Source organism: Megascapheus bottae, chromosome 15 (genome assembly GCF_031878675.1).
Source record: "Megascapheus bottae isolate mThoBot1 chromosome 15, mThoBot2.hap1, whole genome shotgun sequence".
Lineage (NCBI taxonomy): Eukaryota > Metazoa > Chordata > Mammalia > Rodentia > Geomyidae > Megascapheus > Megascapheus bottae.
In genome coordinates, this window is record NC_143523.1 from 12,870,160 (window position 1) to 12,890,009 (window position 19,850).

General features: G+C 37.8%; 1 protein-coding gene across 1 annotated transcript in view; it reads right to left on the reverse strand.

Moving 5' to 3' along the window:
- Positions 1-19,850, reverse strand: part of Tdrd1 (tudor domain containing 1) — a 46,222-nt gene that overhangs the window by 15,072 nt on the left and 11,300 nt on the right. Inside the window, exons 4-14 of the mRNA XM_090345803.1 lie at positions 13,708-13,852; positions 11,448-11,553; positions 10,681-10,744; positions 9,316-9,420; positions 8,910-9,092; positions 8,349-8,492; positions 7,238-7,409; positions 5,909-5,995; positions 1,565-1,732; positions 1,341-1,448; positions 349-519 (exon numbers count right to left, since the gene is read on the reverse strand). Coding sequence (XP_090201929.1) covers positions 349-519; positions 1,341-1,448; positions 1,565-1,732; positions 5,909-5,995; positions 7,238-7,409; positions 8,349-8,492; positions 8,910-9,092; positions 9,316-9,420; positions 10,681-10,744; positions 11,448-11,553; positions 13,708-13,852 — 1,453 coding nt within the window. The remainder of the gene's footprint in view (positions 1-348; positions 520-1,340; positions 1,449-1,564; positions 1,733-5,908; positions 5,996-7,237; positions 7,410-8,348; positions 8,493-8,909; positions 9,093-9,315; positions 9,421-10,680; positions 10,745-11,447; positions 11,554-13,707; positions 13,853-19,850) is intronic.

Here is a 19,850-nt window from a genome sequence, read left to right on the forward strand (position 1 = left end):
CTGAGTAGAAGGATTTTTCTCAATGTGAAAATAAAAGTTAGAATTAATAATGAAAAATCTCCACGACTTACAAGAAACCTACCTGGAAATATCTTTCTGATGCTGGATACTAGTAAAAACAGTCTAGATCTTGCATAGAGGATGCTGGAGCTAATTTACTGGCATGGGAGGAAACTTCTAGCCCTATCAGGGCAAATTACACGCACAGTAGTTTCTAAGTATATGATCAATAATGTCCTCATCCTCTAGAAAAGCAAGTTTTATCTGCCTCATGTACATTTTAGTAGTTCATTCTTTTCACTTCTGGTTCTATTATTTTAATAGCAGGACTTCACAAAGATTCCATACCTGCCAGAACACACTTTAGGGCTTGCATCGGCAGTTCCAACAACTTTGGAGTTATACGACAAAGTCTTGTCAAACTAAGGATTTCAAAGTTTCCATAATCCACGTATCCCACCAGGACCGACTCTTCAGAAGCATAGGCCAAGACTGAGGCACGATACCACTGGTCATCCTCTGAAATAAGGAGACAGCATCAAACAATGTTCCAATGAAAATCAACACAGAAACTTTCCAAATGAGAGATGGTCAGCTGTGGAGTGGACTTTTAATTCAATACCAAGCTCAAGTCAATGACATAGGCTTACTCCTCATTACTAGTTTTGCTTATCAGAAGTCTTACTTCCCAAAGGGTAAACATTTGCTTACTTATTATGTCATATGCTGCCATTAGGAATTTGCATGCCTTGTTTCTCCAGTAGACAATGAGCTCCTTAGGACAGAGAACATGTCCTGATCATGTAAATCTTCAAGGTCACGACTAGTAGTGCTTTCTGGAATACCCACAGTATTGAGTTCACCAGACTTCCCATTGAAGTACTTGGGGCTGGTACTCATTTCTCCCCTTATGTGAGACCAGATGACTTCTTCCCACAGAGAGTAACAAAGCTGGGCCAACATAGGAAGAGACAAGGACAGGTGCAAAGGCCTTGTCAGAATAGCTCTGGCTTTCAGTCCCTCTTACTACTCTAAACTTACTACTCCAAACTCCTATGAAGATAGGAGCCTTGGAGTTTCTATAGCCCATACTTTTGTAAACATAATTCTTGTAACCAATCTCCAAGCACAAAAGGAATACAAACAATAAAAACTTCCTTCCTGCCTCCAATGCCCTTATACTCACAGGTGGATTTTACACATGTCACAAAATACTCCCTTGATCCAGTTTAACTGAACATATGTAAAAAAATAATTGGCATCAAATGTAGCAAACTAAAGTTTTAGTTCCATTTTTTATTTTTACTATAAATGAACAATCAACTATACTGTTTCCTTACCTGAGAACTGGGCACAACATATGTCACCGATGGTTGGATAAAAGCCAGAACGTGGCGACACCTGACTACAGTACTCGCTAAGGGATGCCTGGAGTTCAGCAAGCATATCTGTAGACATAGACCACATGTTAAATGAAGGCAATTCTTATCTAGACCTTAGCTTCAGTGTAGCCTGTGGAGCATTCCACACTGGAGTATATAAACGTGCAGGAAAATTAACTCACGACCACTTTGTAGCTGTTGACAAAAGAAGTCCTGTGGTGTTTGAATGTGGGCCACCACCCCACAGAACTCATTCCCCACATTCAGGGTGAGTGCCTTGGGGATCAGGGCATTTCTCTCTACCACCACTTTGTTTTCAACTGTCATTTTTCCAGGGTCTTCAGGATCACCTTACCAGAAAACATGAAAAAATACATCAGTTCAGTTTCAGCAGAAAGTAAAACAAAACAAAACCCACTTATAATACTAGTTACCCTGGACCCAGTTTAAAACCAGCCCAAGTACAAAAGTACTATTATCACTAATTAACACGCAAAAAGCCTAAGGTGGAATTGTGGCTAAAGTAATAGAGTAGTACCAGCTGTGAAAGAAAAAGCTGAACTAGAGTGCAAGGCTCTGAGTTCAAGTCCACATACCACCAACCATGTGTATGGTACCCCCCCCACATTTTTATTTTAAAATCATGCATCCTTTCAGCATTTGAAAAGAGAGTCATACTATATGGCCTTATGTATCTAGGTTTTGTTCTATTGTAAATCTCTGCTAGGAGAGCCCAAGGTTTCTACTGATTATGACAAATGAGGGAAACCATTGAGCCTATGTTCCTTTGAGTCTGGCTTACTTCACTTAATATGATTTTTTCTAAGTCTTTCCATTTCCTTATACATGGGGCAATGTCGTTCTTTCTGACACTAAATGAAAGGACCTCCAGGATATAGAAACAAAAGCCATATAATGCAGGATTGTTGTCCTTAATGTACTATGTTATCTCTCATCTCTTTTGCTGTCCCTTGGTTATCTCATAAGGTTACAGTATTTCACCTTGTTATCTGATATACTGTATATATGTGTATTTGGTTATTTGAAATAGGATAGGGAAGGGGGGAAAACAAGATGAGGGGCAGGGGTGGGGGGAGGGAAATGGGGACCAAGACATGAGAAAGGTTATCAATGTATGTGAAGTAATGCACCTTCTATCTGGTGAATATAATGTAACCCTTCTATTAATTACAATAAAAATATATGAAAAAAAGAAAAGAGAGTCAGTATGAGTGTGCATGGGCAAGGCCTAAAGAATCCACAATGCCTCTTCCTGCAAATAATAAAGTCTTCTTCCTACATCCTTGGAATAAATACTATCCTATAATCGTGCAATATGTACACATGGAGCAGAACTGTCTACAGTGAGATGAGAAATTCCATTAGGAAAGTTATGATTAAATAATGGTTAACTTAATAGTAAGAAATTTAATAGCAAATAGTTTCAAAAAATAAGGAACAAGCAACGTAAGTACCAAGTCAAGAAGAAAAAAAAAATCACATTTAAGAGTTTGAGGAAAGCTGGGAGCGGTAGCTACTCAGGAGGCTGAAATCTGAGGATCAAGGTTCAAAGACAGCCTGGGCACAAAAGGACCTGAGATTCTTATCTCCAATTAACCTCTAGAAAACGGGAAGTGGGGCTTGGCTCAAGGGTAGGGTGGTCGCCTTGAACTGAAGAGCTCAAGGACAGCGCCCAGGCTGAGTTCAAGCTCCATGACCCACAAAGGAAAAAAAGAGTCTGAGAAAAGAGGAGCATCAAGCATCATATAAAATAATTTATGGGGCTAGGAGTTTGCCCTAGTGGTAGAGTGCTTGCCTAACATGCACAAAGACCCAGGTTCCATTCCCTGGTACCACATACCTAGAAAAAGCCAGAAGCAGTGCTGTGGCTCAAGTGCTAGAGCTCTAGCCTTGAGAAAGCCCAAGGACAGTGCTCAGGCCCTGAGTTCAGGCCCTAGGACTGGCAAAAAAAAATTAGAACATGAGAAAACTCTCTTGAAAAGAAAAAGAAATGTGTGGCTGATAAAAACTCCACTTTTTTTTTTTTTTTTTTTTTTTTTGGTCAGTAGTGGCACTTAAACTCTGGGCCTGAGTGCTGTCTCTGAGCTATTCAGCTCAAAGCTAGTGCTCTACCACTTGAGCCACAACGCCACTTCTGGTCTTCTTGTGGTTAATTGGAGATAAGAATCTCATGGACTTTCATACCTGGGCTGGCTTTGAACCGCAATCCTCAGATTTCAAGTCTCCAGAGTAGCTAGGATTATAGGAATGAGGCACTGGCACCCCACTTAAAACTCCACATTTATTTATTTATTTATTTATTTATTTATTTATTTATTTATTTATTTATTTTATATTCTGGGCCTGAGCACTGTCCCTGAGCTCTTCAGCTCAAGGCTAGTGTTCTACCACTAGAGCCACAGTGCCACTTCCAGTTTTCTGGCGGTTAATTAGAGGTAAGAGTCTCACAGACCTTAGTGCCCAGGCTGGCTTTGAACCTTAATCAGATCTCAGCCCCTGAGTAGTGTGAGCCATGGTGCCTGGAATCAGATCTCAGCCCCTGAGTAGTGTGAGCCATGGTGCCTGGAAAAACTCTACATTCTTAAGAAATGTATTTTCATGGGCAACACTTAAAAGAAGTCATGACATGAAGACATCAGAAACTAGGGCCTTATGGAATTAAAGGTATCATTCAAATAAAACTAAAGCATTATCATTCTTAGGAGTATAGGAAAACAGATTATCTCAGTTATTAAAGAATAATTACAGGAAAAGCTTCTCTCAATGAACTGAAGTACACTCTCCAAAGACTAAGGAAAACCAGGAAGACAAAAATAGAGAAAATCTGCTGTGTAGACATGACCTTTCTCAGTCCAACATTGTCAGAAATCCCACTGAAATAGATACTTGGCCCAAAATACTAACCAAGGTAAATTCAATGATCTCCAATGATATAAACCAAAAATCAAAAACATTTTCAATATGCTCAAGAAAGTAAAATATAAATAAAAATGTGAATAATGAAAGAGGTAATAGAAAAACTCAACATAAAAAATAAAACAGAGTGGCGCTGTGGCTCAAGTGATAGAGTGCTAGCTTTAAGCTGAAGAGCTCAAGGACAGCACTCAATCCCAGAGTTCAAACCTCAAACTGACAAAAAAAAAAAAAAAGAGCCAGCAGTCTGTTGTGTTACAGAAAAGGACAGTTCATCTGGAATAAGAGGCTATAGATTTTAGCTCTGCATTTTCCTGTCTTAGGATAATCCTCTGTGACCGTCAGCATCCTCTTCTTCCCACGAAAATGGCCTGTGAGTGATCTCAAAGCCTTCTTTCAGTTGACACATATGTATATATGTGCATACATATATACGCATTGTATATACATATATGCCTACACATACACATACATGTACATGTATAAAATGCACATACATGTATGTTGTATTCATACATTATACATCACATGTGCATAAATCATGTAGAGAAGCACAGGTCTGATTTTGTGTGAGGCCAAAGGTTTTCCTATTTTTTCCCTCACCTTTCCTATTACTGTTACACATTCTTATAACTCCTGAATTATCACTCTTATTATTTTTTCTTCACCAACACTTGTGTTTTCAGCCATCTGTTGAACTCTAGCTGGCTGAGAACTTTTCAACAGATCTGTTGCACAATGATTTGTGCTTTAAGGATATCATATAGGTCAGTAAAAGCTGTAGTATAGTTAGAAGATACAAGGCAAAATCAGAAGGTTGTTTCAACTGTCCATGGAGTACTTCTCAACTAAGGAAAATGGTAGAAGAAGAGAGAGAATAAGGAAGGGAGAGAAGTAAGGAGGGAGGAAAGGAAGAAGGGGGGGGGAAGAAGGAAAGAAATGACAAATGATGACATATCTGTAAAGAAAAGTCAATGAAGACCTGTTGATCAAGTAGAGCAAAGGACAGGAGGTGAGGGACCAAGGGGGTTTCAGGATGAGCCGGGTCTGTCATTAGGACAGGATGGCATACCTGGGTAAAAGACAAAGAATTATATCTGCACCTGAAATCATCAGTAAAGGGGGAAACAGACTGTAAAAACATACAACTAGGAAATTTAAAAAAAAAAAGGGCTGAAGGAAAAATTTCTTGATTCTGATTAAACACACACATACAAAAAGCTGACAAAAACCTTTCTGCCTGAAAAGAACAGAATTCTAGAACTTTATTATTCCTAAGCAAGGGAAGAAAATCAAATTTAACTAAGAATATGTGAACTCCTCATTCTGAAATAATGATCTTTAGTAGTTTATAATATCTAATAATTAGTTGGTGAGAATTCATCTGGAAAGCAGAGGGAGATAGGCAACACAGAACAAGATTAGTTATACTACTAAATGAATACATCTTTCTTATAAAGCTTATAAAATAGCTATGATTATTACTAATTTGTTTTGACAATGTCACAGTCATGCCTCTTTTTGTTTAATTGGAAAGATATTCCTCAGTAACTGAAGTTAGTATACTGCTCAATGTTAATCTGTATACTCACCTTGATCTGCACTTTGCTTCTTAGAATTCTGTTCTTTGGGTTTCAAACCATATCCCATTTCTACAAGCACATGGTCTAGGAGTTTTCCTATACAGTAAAAGAGAAAACGTAAATTTAATGAGCTACAAGACTATCAATAAATAGACTATCACATGACAAAAACATTATGACCAACAACACATGGGTATCATTTACTGTGGTCAAACAATATATATACATCTTGTGTATATATATATATATTATATATACATAATTTAAGGTCCAGCTTAATGAATTGATGCAAAATCCCCACAGACACTTGAGAGGGAATTTACTGCAAAGATTTCTCTTCAAAATTCTGAGTAACACGTAGGGCTAGGAGTTTGGCCTAATGGTAGAGTGCCTGCCTAGCATGTACAAAGACCCAGGTTTGATTCCTCAATACCACATACATTGAAAAAACCAGAAGTAGTGCTGTGGCTCAAGTGGTAGAGCACTAGCCTTGAGAAAGCCCAAGGACAGTGTTCAGGCTCTGAGCTCAAGCCCCAGGACCGGCAAAAAAAAAATTCTGTGCAACCTGAAAGATTTCATTCTCATACCACACACAAAACCTAAGAATAAACATTAATTCTGAGAGAAAATTGGTTTAAGACACAGGACCTTTTCTCACACTGACAACATGCCTGGAACAAGGGTCAGTCACCACCAAAGTTCCCTGAAAGACTATCCAGAAGCTGGAGTGATAATGTGCAATATATATAGCAAGGAAACAAAACAGATTTTTGCACTAAATTTCAACAGATTAACTGCATTTTCTACAAAGTCACTCATAATTGCCTTTATGGTGCTTTTACATCTTTTAAAAGTAGAGAGATAGTACCCTGGAAAAGAGACCATTTATAAGCACATTGTAAGAATAACTTTTCAAACAAAAGTGAAACACCATTAAGGACAGGGTTCTAGGCTGTCTTCCTTTTCAAAATGTAAACACTACATACTAACAGAAGATGGTACAAGGGTTGCTCAAAGAAAAGGCATTTATGATAAGGATGAATGGATTCATCTCAAGGGTTGTCTCTCAAGGTACAGATATCACAAGTAGGTATTTTAATGGCTATATGAAAAGAAAATAACACAGCCATCCCATGTGAAGAACAGACTGGGAATCTTAAACCATTTCATGAACGCATGCCCTCTTTCTAGCAACAATCTCTGAATGACTCTAAACAGAAGTGTAGTTGGCCTCACTTTTATTTTTTTCCCCCAGTATCTTCTGCGAATAACTGGTGGGGACTAAATAACCAATAATGATCATTTTTTTTAAGAAAGAACAAAAGACCCAAGTCTTACCTGAACTTTGTAGCATAACATCTACTGCATAGGTAAGCACATCTTCATTTAAGATGTCGATGATCTTTATAGAACAGTACTGGTCCATTAACAGTGATTTAATGGTTTTGATACAATCATTGCTCCACTCCCCCTCTGCTGGTACAACGCCAGCCACAAAGCACTTTATGGCCTGAAAGATTTTTGTGCAAGTTACTTATAAGAATTAGTGTTTCCTAATACATTAAAAACAACAATCACGCAAGATATAAAGCTCTTGTTTTCATATCCTACAGACCATTTCATTTAGTCTCATCCTATATGACCTTACGTGTCTATTTTTCTTCTTTGTTGCCCTTTGGTTAATCTCACATTGTTACTGTATCTGACTTTGTTACCTGGTATATTGTATATATGTTTATTTATTTGAAATATGAAAGGGAATGGGGGAAACAAGATGACTGGGAGGGAGTAGGGGGAGGGAAATGGGGACAAAAACATAAGAAGGGATTTCAATGTGTGAGAAGTAATGCACCCATTATCTGGCGAATGTAACTGTAACCCCTATATAATACCTTGATAAGAAAAAAGAAAAAGCAAAAAAAGAATATTTCAAAATGAATTTTTCTAATTAGCTATTCGAACTATTCTTTTTAAAAGAGATTGTATTCATGCCAAACGGCTACCAAAAGTCTTCAAGGCCTAACCAGGTTAACAATGATGTTTGATTAGATCATCTGACTTGGTACCTCTATCAACAGTGGTAACTGGTACTGGAAGCTCAAAAAAAACCATGGGGGGATTAAAAAAAAATTACACTTCAAAAAATTACTTCACTTGTACAGAAATCCTGACTACTTTCCAATAATGTAATACATACATAAATATCATTCTTAAAGAGCAGTGATAAGGTGTGCCTGTAAGTGTTAAGTTTCTCTCCTTAAGCACTACTTGATTAGATAATGAATATAAAAAATGGAGTTCAGTTAATCGTGGGTATACATTTGCATAGCAAAAGATACACCAATAAGTGCAACAGAATGGAAGAACAAAGGAAAAATTATGCCCATTAAAATACTAAAAGCAGCTCCTTGCTAACACAAAAGGAATTTAGAGAAACTAAAGGACTTACACAGGGTGGAAACAAGTCCATGTTTCTGTTCAGTGGATGAATTCTGTCTACTGGAATTATTTCATCATTTCCATAATCAATATATAAGACTTGTGCCTTCTTCTGTAGCACATCCACATCTTGGATTATTGCTCTGTTCCAGGTCTAGGAAGGAAAGAAATCTGGTGGCATTCTGTTTGCCAAAAGCATTTTGCAATCTTAGTTTCAGAAACTCTGAATCAATCTACAGATCAGGATCCTGTTTTGTTCAGAACTGATTCATCAAGTTTTTAAGAATCTTGCTAACAAATCCCTAAAGTTTTCTAATTAAGATATCTTCATATGCAAAATATCTTACACATTAAGACCCTGGCTACAGAAATAAATACAAACAGTCTGCAACTGGCTTAGGAGGTGGAAACAGTTAGAATAGGGAAAGTAAAATGAACATGTCTTGGAATTCTGAAAAAAAGAGACCCTGTGAGCCATCCCATACATCATTAAATTCTCTGCTGTTGACCAGTTGATATGACCAAAGTAAGTTAAAACATTTTATTAAATAAGTCATTCAATCAGGGTTACCTGATCAACGGTGTACTTGGCAACACAAACTTCTCCTTTAACCGGCATGTAATCTTCTTCGTGCACCATATTTGCATATGTTTCTTTCAAGCTTGCAGAGAGCTGGTTCATGTATTCTAAAACTTCCGAAGAATATAACTGGATATAGAAGTCACCTGGGTTCTTGAATTCTGTAACAGTACCCTTTCAAAGATAAGAGGTAATACTTCAGTAGGACCAAAAGCAAATGTGGTGAGTTTCTCAAATCTTCATAACTAAGATACACAAATGCTGCAGACTGCTTTTGTAAGTCTACACTACTTTAATCAGATACATCCTGTAACTACCTTGTGAACTCACTTAAAACCACAAAACAAGAAAATAAGAACCTATAATTCCTTGTCTATGGCAATTAAAAAGCAAATACCTTTACGTCCATGGTTTTCTTGAGTTGTAGGCTTTTCAAATCAGAAAACATTATTTTCTCAGAACCAATGGATATTTCTTTAGCTACCCCAAGTGGACCTTCACTCTGGTTTGAAGAAACACATAAAGGAGTTACAAGCACACATTGCTTTGGTACTGAGGCTACTTATTGGATTTCTGGATTTAGGGCCACCAAAGCCTGATGCTTCGGTGTAAATGAGAGATCATGGAAAAGGGTAGACCTCCATCCACCACCTCCTAAACGCCACTCTCCACAGCCACTGTACACATTGAGAGGCATCACCCGCCGATGCTATAGGAAAGAAAGCTGAGCTTATCTTAAGTAGCAGGGAGAGGTCTTCTTAACATTATAAATTTTGCATGTGAACTTTGTAATTCTTTTCTAAGAATAAGTGTTTGAGGAATTCATTGAGGCGGAAGCTATGAGTAGCTAGAAAAAGCTGAAAATACTTTACAGGACTGCAACACATGGTATGCTTTTCAAATGCCAAAAGAATTAACCCTAGAATCATCCAAATCGACAGCTAGTATTAGAAAAAAAATGTTCCTGATATAGCAGTCAGACCTCAAAGAGTGTAGCTTAAGTATCTACAGAATCTGTGCATGCAGAGGTGGCACAAAAGGGCATCTATCAGGTAGATGAAATGATTTTGCATGGAGACAGGGACATCTCAATATAATTTAGGAAAAAAATACTAGAAGTAATTTTCAAAAATCCCCAGAGTCTTTCATCCCATCACTAGTGTGTACACTAGCATGTAAACAGCACATTGTTTTAAAACATGGACTACATGTAGAAATAGTTCCACACGGCCGGGAGTTTGGCCTAGTGGTTAAAGTGCTTGCCTAGCATGTGTGAAGACCCGGGTTCAATTCCTCGGTACCACATACATAGAAAAAAGCCGGAAGTGGTGCTGAGGCTCAAGTGGCAGAGCTCTAACCTTGAGAAAGGCCAAGGTCAGTGCTCAGGCCCTGAGCTCAAGCCCATGACTGGCAAAAAAAAAAAAAAAAAAAAGAAGAAGAAATAGTTCCACAGTATTTTATTCCACCTAAAGTTCCCCCTCTTTTTCTTTGTTGGTTGTGAGGCAAAACTCTGGGCCTGGGTACTGTCCCTAAGCGCTTCAGCTCAGGGCTAGCCTCTACCAACGTTGAGCCACAGCTCCACTTCCAGTTTTCTATTGGTTAATTGGAGATAAGAGCCTCACAGATTTTCATGCCCAGGCTGGCTCTGAACTGCGATCAGTAGATCTCAGCCTCCTGAGTAGCTAGGATTATAGGTGTAAGCCAGCTAACGTCTTCTTAAGACAATGAATGAAAGCTATGTACAATTTAAAGACTACCATACCTCATTCTTCACTTCAATGTTCTTTGTGTCAAAAGGTGATTTGTTATCTTCAAGCTTGTGCAAACTGAAATAAAGCAACCCATCGTAATGCTCATGTTACAGTTCCTTGTGTTAGTTAAAGGTGGGGTCTATAAGCTCCAGCCCCAATTATATTCAAAATCTCAAATGGACAGAATTCAGGCACAACAAGACCCCATGGAGCATTGAAAGAATCACAGTGGCAAAAATAAATCCCAGAGCCCTCTGTGCACTGCCTGCTGCCCTGAGAATGAACAGGTGTGGGGGACTCCTCAAGGGGAAGGGAAAGCCTCCCCTTCCCCTATGATGGTCCTCAGGTTATCTACACCATTTTGAGGATCAAGTGCAGTTATGTAGAACCGTCCTATGAACTGATAAATGCTAAAATAAGAAGCCAAAATTTTTTTTAAAACTTAAGATTTACATATTTTTACATCACAACTCTATAGAGGCACTGTGGGAGGTGTCAACTTAAAGTACAAGATAGTTAGGCATTGTAAACATCTACAAAGCTACAAAACTCACTAAGGGCTCAAATATCTTGCTAGGTTTTGCCTAGTGAAATTGTATTCCTGAAAGCTAAATTTGCCTCAGATGGACATACTTTGATGTGCCTTGGTAAACAGTAGAATGGAACAACTTGTTCACAGAAGGGTACTTCTGGCCTGTTGAACTGATTAAAATCTTTATTTTATCAGAACGAAGCTTTAGTACTCCCTGGATGAGTGAACAGAGCCACAGTCACTTACTTTTGCTGGACAGGCTTGCACACGATGCTGTGGGCAGACCAGTCTCTCCTCTGACATGCCGTGGAGCAATAGTAGGTCTGCTTGCACTGAGAACACCTCAGCGACCCTGCAGGGCACAGGCAAGGGCATCACTGGTGTGGAACACCTACTGTGTCTGACACCAAAGCACTGCCAAAACCAGGCAGACTCACCACCATTCTACTCAGCACCTCGGGAAGGCTAGCTGAACACCATTAAAGGTGAAAATGAGAGGAGGGTCATCCTTAGATACCTGACTTCCCTAAAATACAGCCAGGCCCACACCCACACCCACACCCACCCATACACACACACACACACACACGCACACGGAGGAATGACAGACACCTGAACAAAGAGATTGATCTGGTCTCTAGTCACTAACTACCACCATCACTGCAAGGATGAGGAAAATGCCCACTATTATTGAGGCAGAAGAAAACAGATCATCTTAAAAATAAGCACAAGATGAAAAAAAGAAAACTAGAGAAAAAAAGAAAAAGAAGAAAAGTCTTAAATGCCTTAACCCTAAAAGGAAATTGAAAAAAATGTTAAAGCTAAATATCCAAACAGCCAGAAAGCACATGGAAAAACTGGCTGAGGTAACTGATCATGAGGGAAATGCAAATTAAAACCATTATACATTATACACCATGAGAAGTGTTACCCCTAAAAAGACGAATGCTATCATATAATATGCCTTTGTCTAGGAGAGGGAGGAATCACAACTCATGGCTACAGAGAGGTGGAATGGGACAGCCACCTAGAAAATGGTTTAGTGGTTTCTTATAAAACTAAACATGAACCCACTCTTGGCTTAAAAATTACTCCTCGATGCATACTCAAGACAAATGAAAACGTATGTCTACACAAAGACTTGGAAAAACATGTTTAGAGTTCTACTCATCATAGGCCAAAGCTAGACATGACCAAAATATTCATCAAGGAGAATAAAACAAATAATTAAAACATCATGATGTATGGGGTAAATATACAACAAATGTATCTGTCAAATAAAAGGAAAAAGTAACAACTTTGCAATAAAAGCCTAAGTACTCAGAAGGATCTGAAGAGATCTGAGGATCACAGTTCAAAGCCAGTTTGGGTGGGAAAAGTACGTGAAACTCTTATTTCCAATTAAACACACACACACACACATACACACACACACACACACGGCAGATGTGAAGATGTAGCTCTAAGTGGTAAAACAATAGCCTTGAATGAAAGAGCTCAGAGACAGCACACAGACACTGAGTTCAATTCTGAGTACTGACAGAAAAATGAATAAATAAAATAATGATCTGTGCAACGTGGCTTAATCTAAAGACAAATGCAGCTGTGGTACTCACTGGACACCATGTTGAAATGAATTCTACAGCTTGTGGGTGGGAGCTTGTGGGAGAAAGGGAAAAATGGGAGAAGGAAGACTGGGATGATATTATCCAAAAAGAAATGTGCTCATTACCTGATTTATGAAACTGTAAGCCCTTTATAATCATAAAATATTTAAAACTATTATTTAAAGTGTAACCTTTATAATCATAAACTATTTAAAACTATTGTTTAAAGTAAGTAAGATTTACACAAATGAGCCTGTACTATATGATCCAATTTACATGAAATTCTGATAGGCAAAATTAATCTGCAGTGCAAAAGGAAAACAATGGTTGCCTTGTGGGGTATAGTAATGAAAATTTTTTTTCTGAGGAGACAAATATCCTGTACCTTGACAGGGATATACGTCTATGAATTTCAGAGCATATAAGCTTTATCTTAGCTGAGCACCGGTGGCTCAGGCCTACTCAAGAGTCTGCAATCTGAGGATTGCAGTTTGAAGCCAGCCTGGGCAGGATAGTTGATGAGACTCCTATCTCCACATGATCATAGAAAAGGCCAAAGTGGGCACAAGTGGTAGAGCCTTGAGTAAAAAGAGCTCTGTCCTCGGGCCTAGAGTTCAAGTCCTAGACCAGCACCACCCTCTTAAAAAAAGCTTACCTTGACACAACAACAACAACAACAACAACAACAACCCATAAAGATCTGTAGAATCAGGAAGAACAGAAGATATGAATAACAAAAAATATGAATGGTAGGATGTTGACAGCTGCATAGATGAATAGACACATAACATATACAGTCTCCTTTTTACATATTATTTGACAGAAATTTGCTTTAATGAACATAGGGAAACGTATAGAAGAATTACCCAATGGAAATTTAGGATCAATAATTTGCTTACCAAACAGGCCACAACAATGGCAGGTTGTTGACCGTAAAGGAGGTCCTAAAGAGTTGAAGAGTGCTGGATTATTAATGGACAAGGAATTTTCAGCCAACTTGTATAATTTTTTTGACTTTGTAAGAGGAACATCATCATCACTGGGCTAATAAGAACAGAAAACAGTAATTTTAGAACTTAGCAATAACCTCTTTTAAATAGTACATTTCAAACTCCTCTTTGGGTAGAAAGAATAGGCATTGTTTTACTTATTGTTCATATTATGTACAACAAAACCACTAAACTTACATATTAACTATATAGGTATATATGTGTGTATATATATATGTATATTAGACTCTGAAAATGAGGAAAGGCGTCTCTCCACTACAATTGACTTGGAAAAATGATAACACCAGTAAGTTTGTATTTGTAATGTACCATTTTTAGCAACCACTGGGACGACATACAAAGATACGTACTAAAGAACATTGTAGACAAATCAAAATGGAATTACAAAGTAACCCAATGTAATTTAATCACAAGTAACTCACAAGGCAGCAAGAAAAATAAAAGGAAATGAAACACAAATGGTAGACTAAATCTTCAGATATTCATAACAGTATTAAAATGTAAATGGTATAAATATACTACAGATTCAGGCTAGTCAAACACATTAAATGATATTATATCTAACTAATATCTGGTATACAAAAATTCAGTTATAACTACAGGCAAGCTAATGGAAGAGAAAAAATTATAGCAGAGATACAAAAAGACATTCAACAGGGAAATGGTATAATACTAAATGTATATGGAACAAACAAAGCTTGAAATTGTGAAACAAAAGCTGATTGAGAAGACTTAATATTCAATTAACATGTAAGTACAGAAACCTCAAAGTTGTTTCAGAAACTGATATAACCAAACAGAAAGTCACCAAGAACACAAAAAAACTTCATCACCAACAGATTCTATTAAGTATATACAAGGCCTTTTAAGCTGGTAATAGAATACACATTCTTTTCAAATGCCAATAGAACATGTACTAAGTTGATAATATGAGCTATGAAACAAAACTCAAGGAACCTAAAAGAATTGAAGGAGTGAAGCTAAAACATAAGGCCCATGGATTCAATCTCTTTTGCAAACCCCTCACCCGTGCAAAAAGAAAAAAATACATAGTCATATATAAGGTATTCTCCAAACACCTCCAACCACAATAGACGAATTGGAAATGAATAGCACAAGAAATAATATATAGACTTTATAATATACTTCTGAACAATGTGTGGGTCAAAAAGAAAGTCTCATGTCACATTCAAATGAAAATAATACTGTATATCAAAATTGTGGGACCTGGAGGAAACTTAAGCACTGAATGAATATGTTAGAAAAGACAAAAAGTCTCAAATCAGTACTGTAACCTATCATCTTGTTACAGTTTAGACTTTGATGTTTCCAGCGTGCTAAAGGTCTTTTCTCCAGAGGGCTGTTCTAGAGAGGCAGTGGAGTCTTTGAGCTGAGGGAGCAGTGAGATCTCATGCTGACGACATGTTCTTCAGGATCGTGGTCTCTTCCTCCCTATTTTGCTTCCTAACCCTGTTCAGTTCAACCTTTGCCTTCCCGCCATTATATGCTGCCTTTTAAGGGGCCCAAAACCATGATCAATCCTGTCTGGGAACTCCCTCCAAAACTGTGATCCAAAGTAAACCTCTTGTCTTTAGAAGCTAGTATGTCAGGTATGTGTCATAGAGCTAGAAAGCAAACAAACAAAAAAACCCACAGAAGCAAAATAAGCAAAACCAGATGAAGGGAAAGTTAAGGAGGCAGTAGAAATAAAAATAAGATATTTTAAAACTGATCAGTGGAACAAAGATTTGGTTCTTTGAAAGATCAAGAAAACTACAAACATATAGCAGGACAAACTTTAAGAAGAGGAGACAAATGATCGATTTCAGAAGGAAAATAACAGCACCTCACACTCTGCAGCTATCAAAATGATTTATAAAGGCCACGCTGAACAACTAATAAATTTGGCAATGTAGCAAAAACAGAACAATTCCTAAGAAAAGCTCTGCAAATCATCATGATGTGAAACAATTTGAATAGATTTATAAATATTAAAGAAAATTTCTATCATGGTTTTGTAACTTCTCTCAAGAAATATCCAGGTCCATATTGCAAGGGATCTAAAAAGAGTCATAGAATAAGAAGCTTTTGCAAGTCACAGAATACAATATATACACAGTCATATTTCTGTATATTAGTGAACATGGAGACACATAAAAAATAAAAAATATAGCTGAGTGGCAGGGATTCGTGCCTGTAATCCTAGCTACTTGGGAGTCTGAGATCTAAGAATCCTGTTTCAAAACCAGCCCAGACAGCGAAGACTATGAGACTCTTATCTCCGATTAATCAGTAAAAAGCCAGAAGCAGAGGTGTTGCTCAAGTGGTACAGCTTCAGCAACAATGCCTAGGCCCCTGAGTTCACACTCCAAGACCAGAAAAAAAAAAAAAAAGAAAAAGTGTATGTGTATGCATGTGTACATGTGTGTGTATAGAGACATATCTATATGTACATATACATGTACATATGAATAAATAAAATACAATCATAATAAAAATTCAACACAGGCATAAATCTAGCAAGACATACAAAATATTTATAAAAAGCTTAAAACTTTGTACAATGTGAAAAATCAAAGATCCATATGAGCAGAGACATACATTAGAAGATCTAACACAGCAAACATGTCAATGATTCTCATACTGATTCAGTGTTGGCATGGCTTCAAGTGATAAGAGTGAGAAGTGTGAAAGCCAAGCAAGAATACGAAACCTGAGTTCAAACCCCACAACTGGTACACACATACAAAAAGAGAGAACTATTAAATACATCAGAATGGTAAAATAAAATACAAATACCACCATTCGGAGCAGAATATAGAAAAAGAGGATCATTCATATATTCTTAAGAGTGTAAGATGACAGTGGCTAGAAAATAGTTGAACAGTTTCTGTAATGGAATTTGTAGCTACTGTCACCCAAAATTTAGACCCATTCTTACCCATTTATCTTAGAGCAATAAAAACTTGAATATAGAAGTGCTAGTGTTAATAGCCTCAAGCTGGAATCAAACTAGATAGCAGTTCTGTGTCCTGTCAACATTAGGAGAAATCAGACAATCTACTGGGCACTGGTGACCCACACTTATAACCCTAGCTACTTGGAGGCTGAGATCTAAGGATTGTCACTCAAAGACACCTGGGCAGGAAAGTCTATGCAATTATCTCCTAATTATTCACCAGAAAACCAGGAGTAGAGCTGTGATTCAAAGTGGTACAGGGCTAGCCTTGAGTGGAACTCATGGAGCTCCCTGAGTCTATTACCAACAATGACAATTTAAAAAAAAGAAATGGATGAATTCCTAGCCAATATTAACATACCCACACTGAACCAAGAAGAGCGAAACCAACTCAAAAGGCCTATTTCAAGCTCTGAAATAGAAATGGCAATTAGAGAACTTCCACCTAAAAAAAGCCCAGGGCCAGATGGATTTCACAGCTGAATTCTATAAGGTCTTCAAAGCAGAGCTCACACCAATACTCCTCAAGCTCTTCAACGAAATTGAAAATGAAGGTTCTTTACCAAACTCATTCTATGAAGCCCGTATAACCCTCATCCCCAAACCAGACAGAGATTCATCAAAGAAAGAGAACTATAGACCTATCTCTTTGATGAACATCAATGCAAAACTTCTCAACAAAATACTGGCCAACTGTCTACAACAACTCATCAAAAAATTATACACTATGACCAAACTGGATTCATCACAGGGACGCAAAGCTGGCTCAACATATGCAAATCAATTAATATAATTCAACACATCAACAGGAGCAAGGACAAAAATCACATGATTGTCTCAATAGATGCGGAAAAGGCATTTGACAAGATCCAACACCCCTTTATGTTAAAAGCTCTGGAGAAACTAGGAATCCATGGAACATTCCTCAATGTAACAAAGGCTGTGTATGAGAAACCCACTGCTAGTATTACACTTAATGGTGAAAATCTAAAGCCATTCCCTCTAAAATCAGGAACGAGACAAGGATGCCCACTCTCTCCACTACTCTTTAACATAGTACTAGAATTCCTAGCCAGTGCAATAAGGCAAGAAGCAAGCATAAAGGGGATCCAAGGAGGGAAAGAGGAAATAAAACTATCCCTCTTTGCAGATGACATGATTCTGTATAAAGAATCCTATAGACTCTACTCCCAAGCTCCTTGAGCTGATTCAAAACTTTGGAAGAGTAGCAGGCTATAAAATCAACCCTCAAAAATCAACTGCCTTCCTTTACGCCAACAGTGAGAGGAACGAGGCAATAATCAGGAAAGCAACTCCTTTCGCAATAGCCTCAAAGAAAATGAAGTACCTAGGAATTAGCTTAACTAAGAATGTAAAGGACCTTTTTTTTTAAATTTTTTTTATTGTAATTAGTAAAAGGGTTACATGATATTTGCCAGATAGAAGGTGCATTAATTCGCATACATTGATACCCTTTCACATGTCTTGGTACCCATTTCCCTCCCCCCCCACATCCCCCTCCCGTCTTAGTTTTCCCCCCTTCCCTATCAAATTTCAAATATCCAAATACAAATAAATTCAATATATCAGATAACAAAGTGAGATACTATAACAATATGAGATAACCAAGGGATAGCAAAGAGCTGAGAGACAACATAGTACATTAAGGACAACAATCATTCATTATATGGCTTTTGTTTCAATATCCTAGAGGTCCTTCATTCTATATGGCCTTATGTATCAAGATTTTGCTCTATTGCAGATCTCTGCTAGTAGAGCCCAAGGTTTCTACTGATTATGACAAATGAGGGAAACCATTGAGCCTAAGTTCTGTAAAGGAGCTTTTTGATGAAAACTTTAAAACCCTAAAAAAGGAAATTAAAGAAGAACTAAGGAAATGGAAAAACCTCCCATGCTCCTGGATTGGAAGAATCAACAATGTGAAAATGACAATCTTGCCAAGAGCTATCTACAAATTCAATGCAATACCCATCAATATCCCAATGTCATTCTTTAAAGAAATAGAAGAGGCAATTCAAAATTTCATATGGAATAATAAAAGACCCCGTATAGCAAAAACACTTCTTAGCAGAAAGAACAGCGCTGGAGGAATTTCAATTCCAAACTTTAGACTCTATTACACAGCTATAATTCTCAAAACAGCTTGGTACTGGCACAAGAACAGGCCTGAAGACCAATGGAATAGAACTGAGGACCCAGATACTAAACCACAGACCTATGGCCACCTAATCTTTGACAAGGGAGCCAAAAAAATAGAATGGAAGAAAGACAGCCTCTTCAACAAGTGGTGCTGGCATAACTGGTTAAGCACCTGCAGAAAACTAAAGTTGGATCCTTCTTTGTCACCTTGCACTAGAATTAACTCCAAATGGATCAAACACCTGGAGGTAAAAGCTGACACACTGAAAACTTTACAAGAAGGAATAGGAGATACACTAGGTCTCCTTGGCACAGGTCGAAACTTCCTTAATAAGGACCAAGAATGACAACAAATCAGAGAAAGGCTGGATAAGTGGGACTGCATTAAACTGCAGAGCTTTTGTATGGCAAAGGACATAGCTAGTAAATTAATTAGGAAGCCTACAGAGTGGGAGAAGATCTTCACCAACCAAACAACAGACAAAGGCCGCATATTTAAAATATATCAACAGCTCAAAAAATTGAATCACTCCAAAACTAATCTCCAAAGTAACAACCATCCCATTAAAAAATGGACCAAAGACTTAAAGAGAGTCTTTTCTGAAGAAGAAACAAAAATGGCCTATAGACACATGAAGAAATGCTCAACATCTCTGGTCATAAAAGAAATGCAAATCAAAACAACTCCAAGATTCCACCTCACTCCAGTTAGAATGGCCAGGATCAGGAAAACAAATAATAACAGATGCTGGAGGGGATGTGGCCAGGAGGGATCACTACTACACTGTTGGTGGGAGTGCAAACTCATTCAACCACTATGGAAAGCAGTATGGCAGTGCCTCAAAAGGCTAAACATAGAACTCCCCTATGACCCAGCAATTCCACTACTTGGCATTTACCCAACCATCCAGAA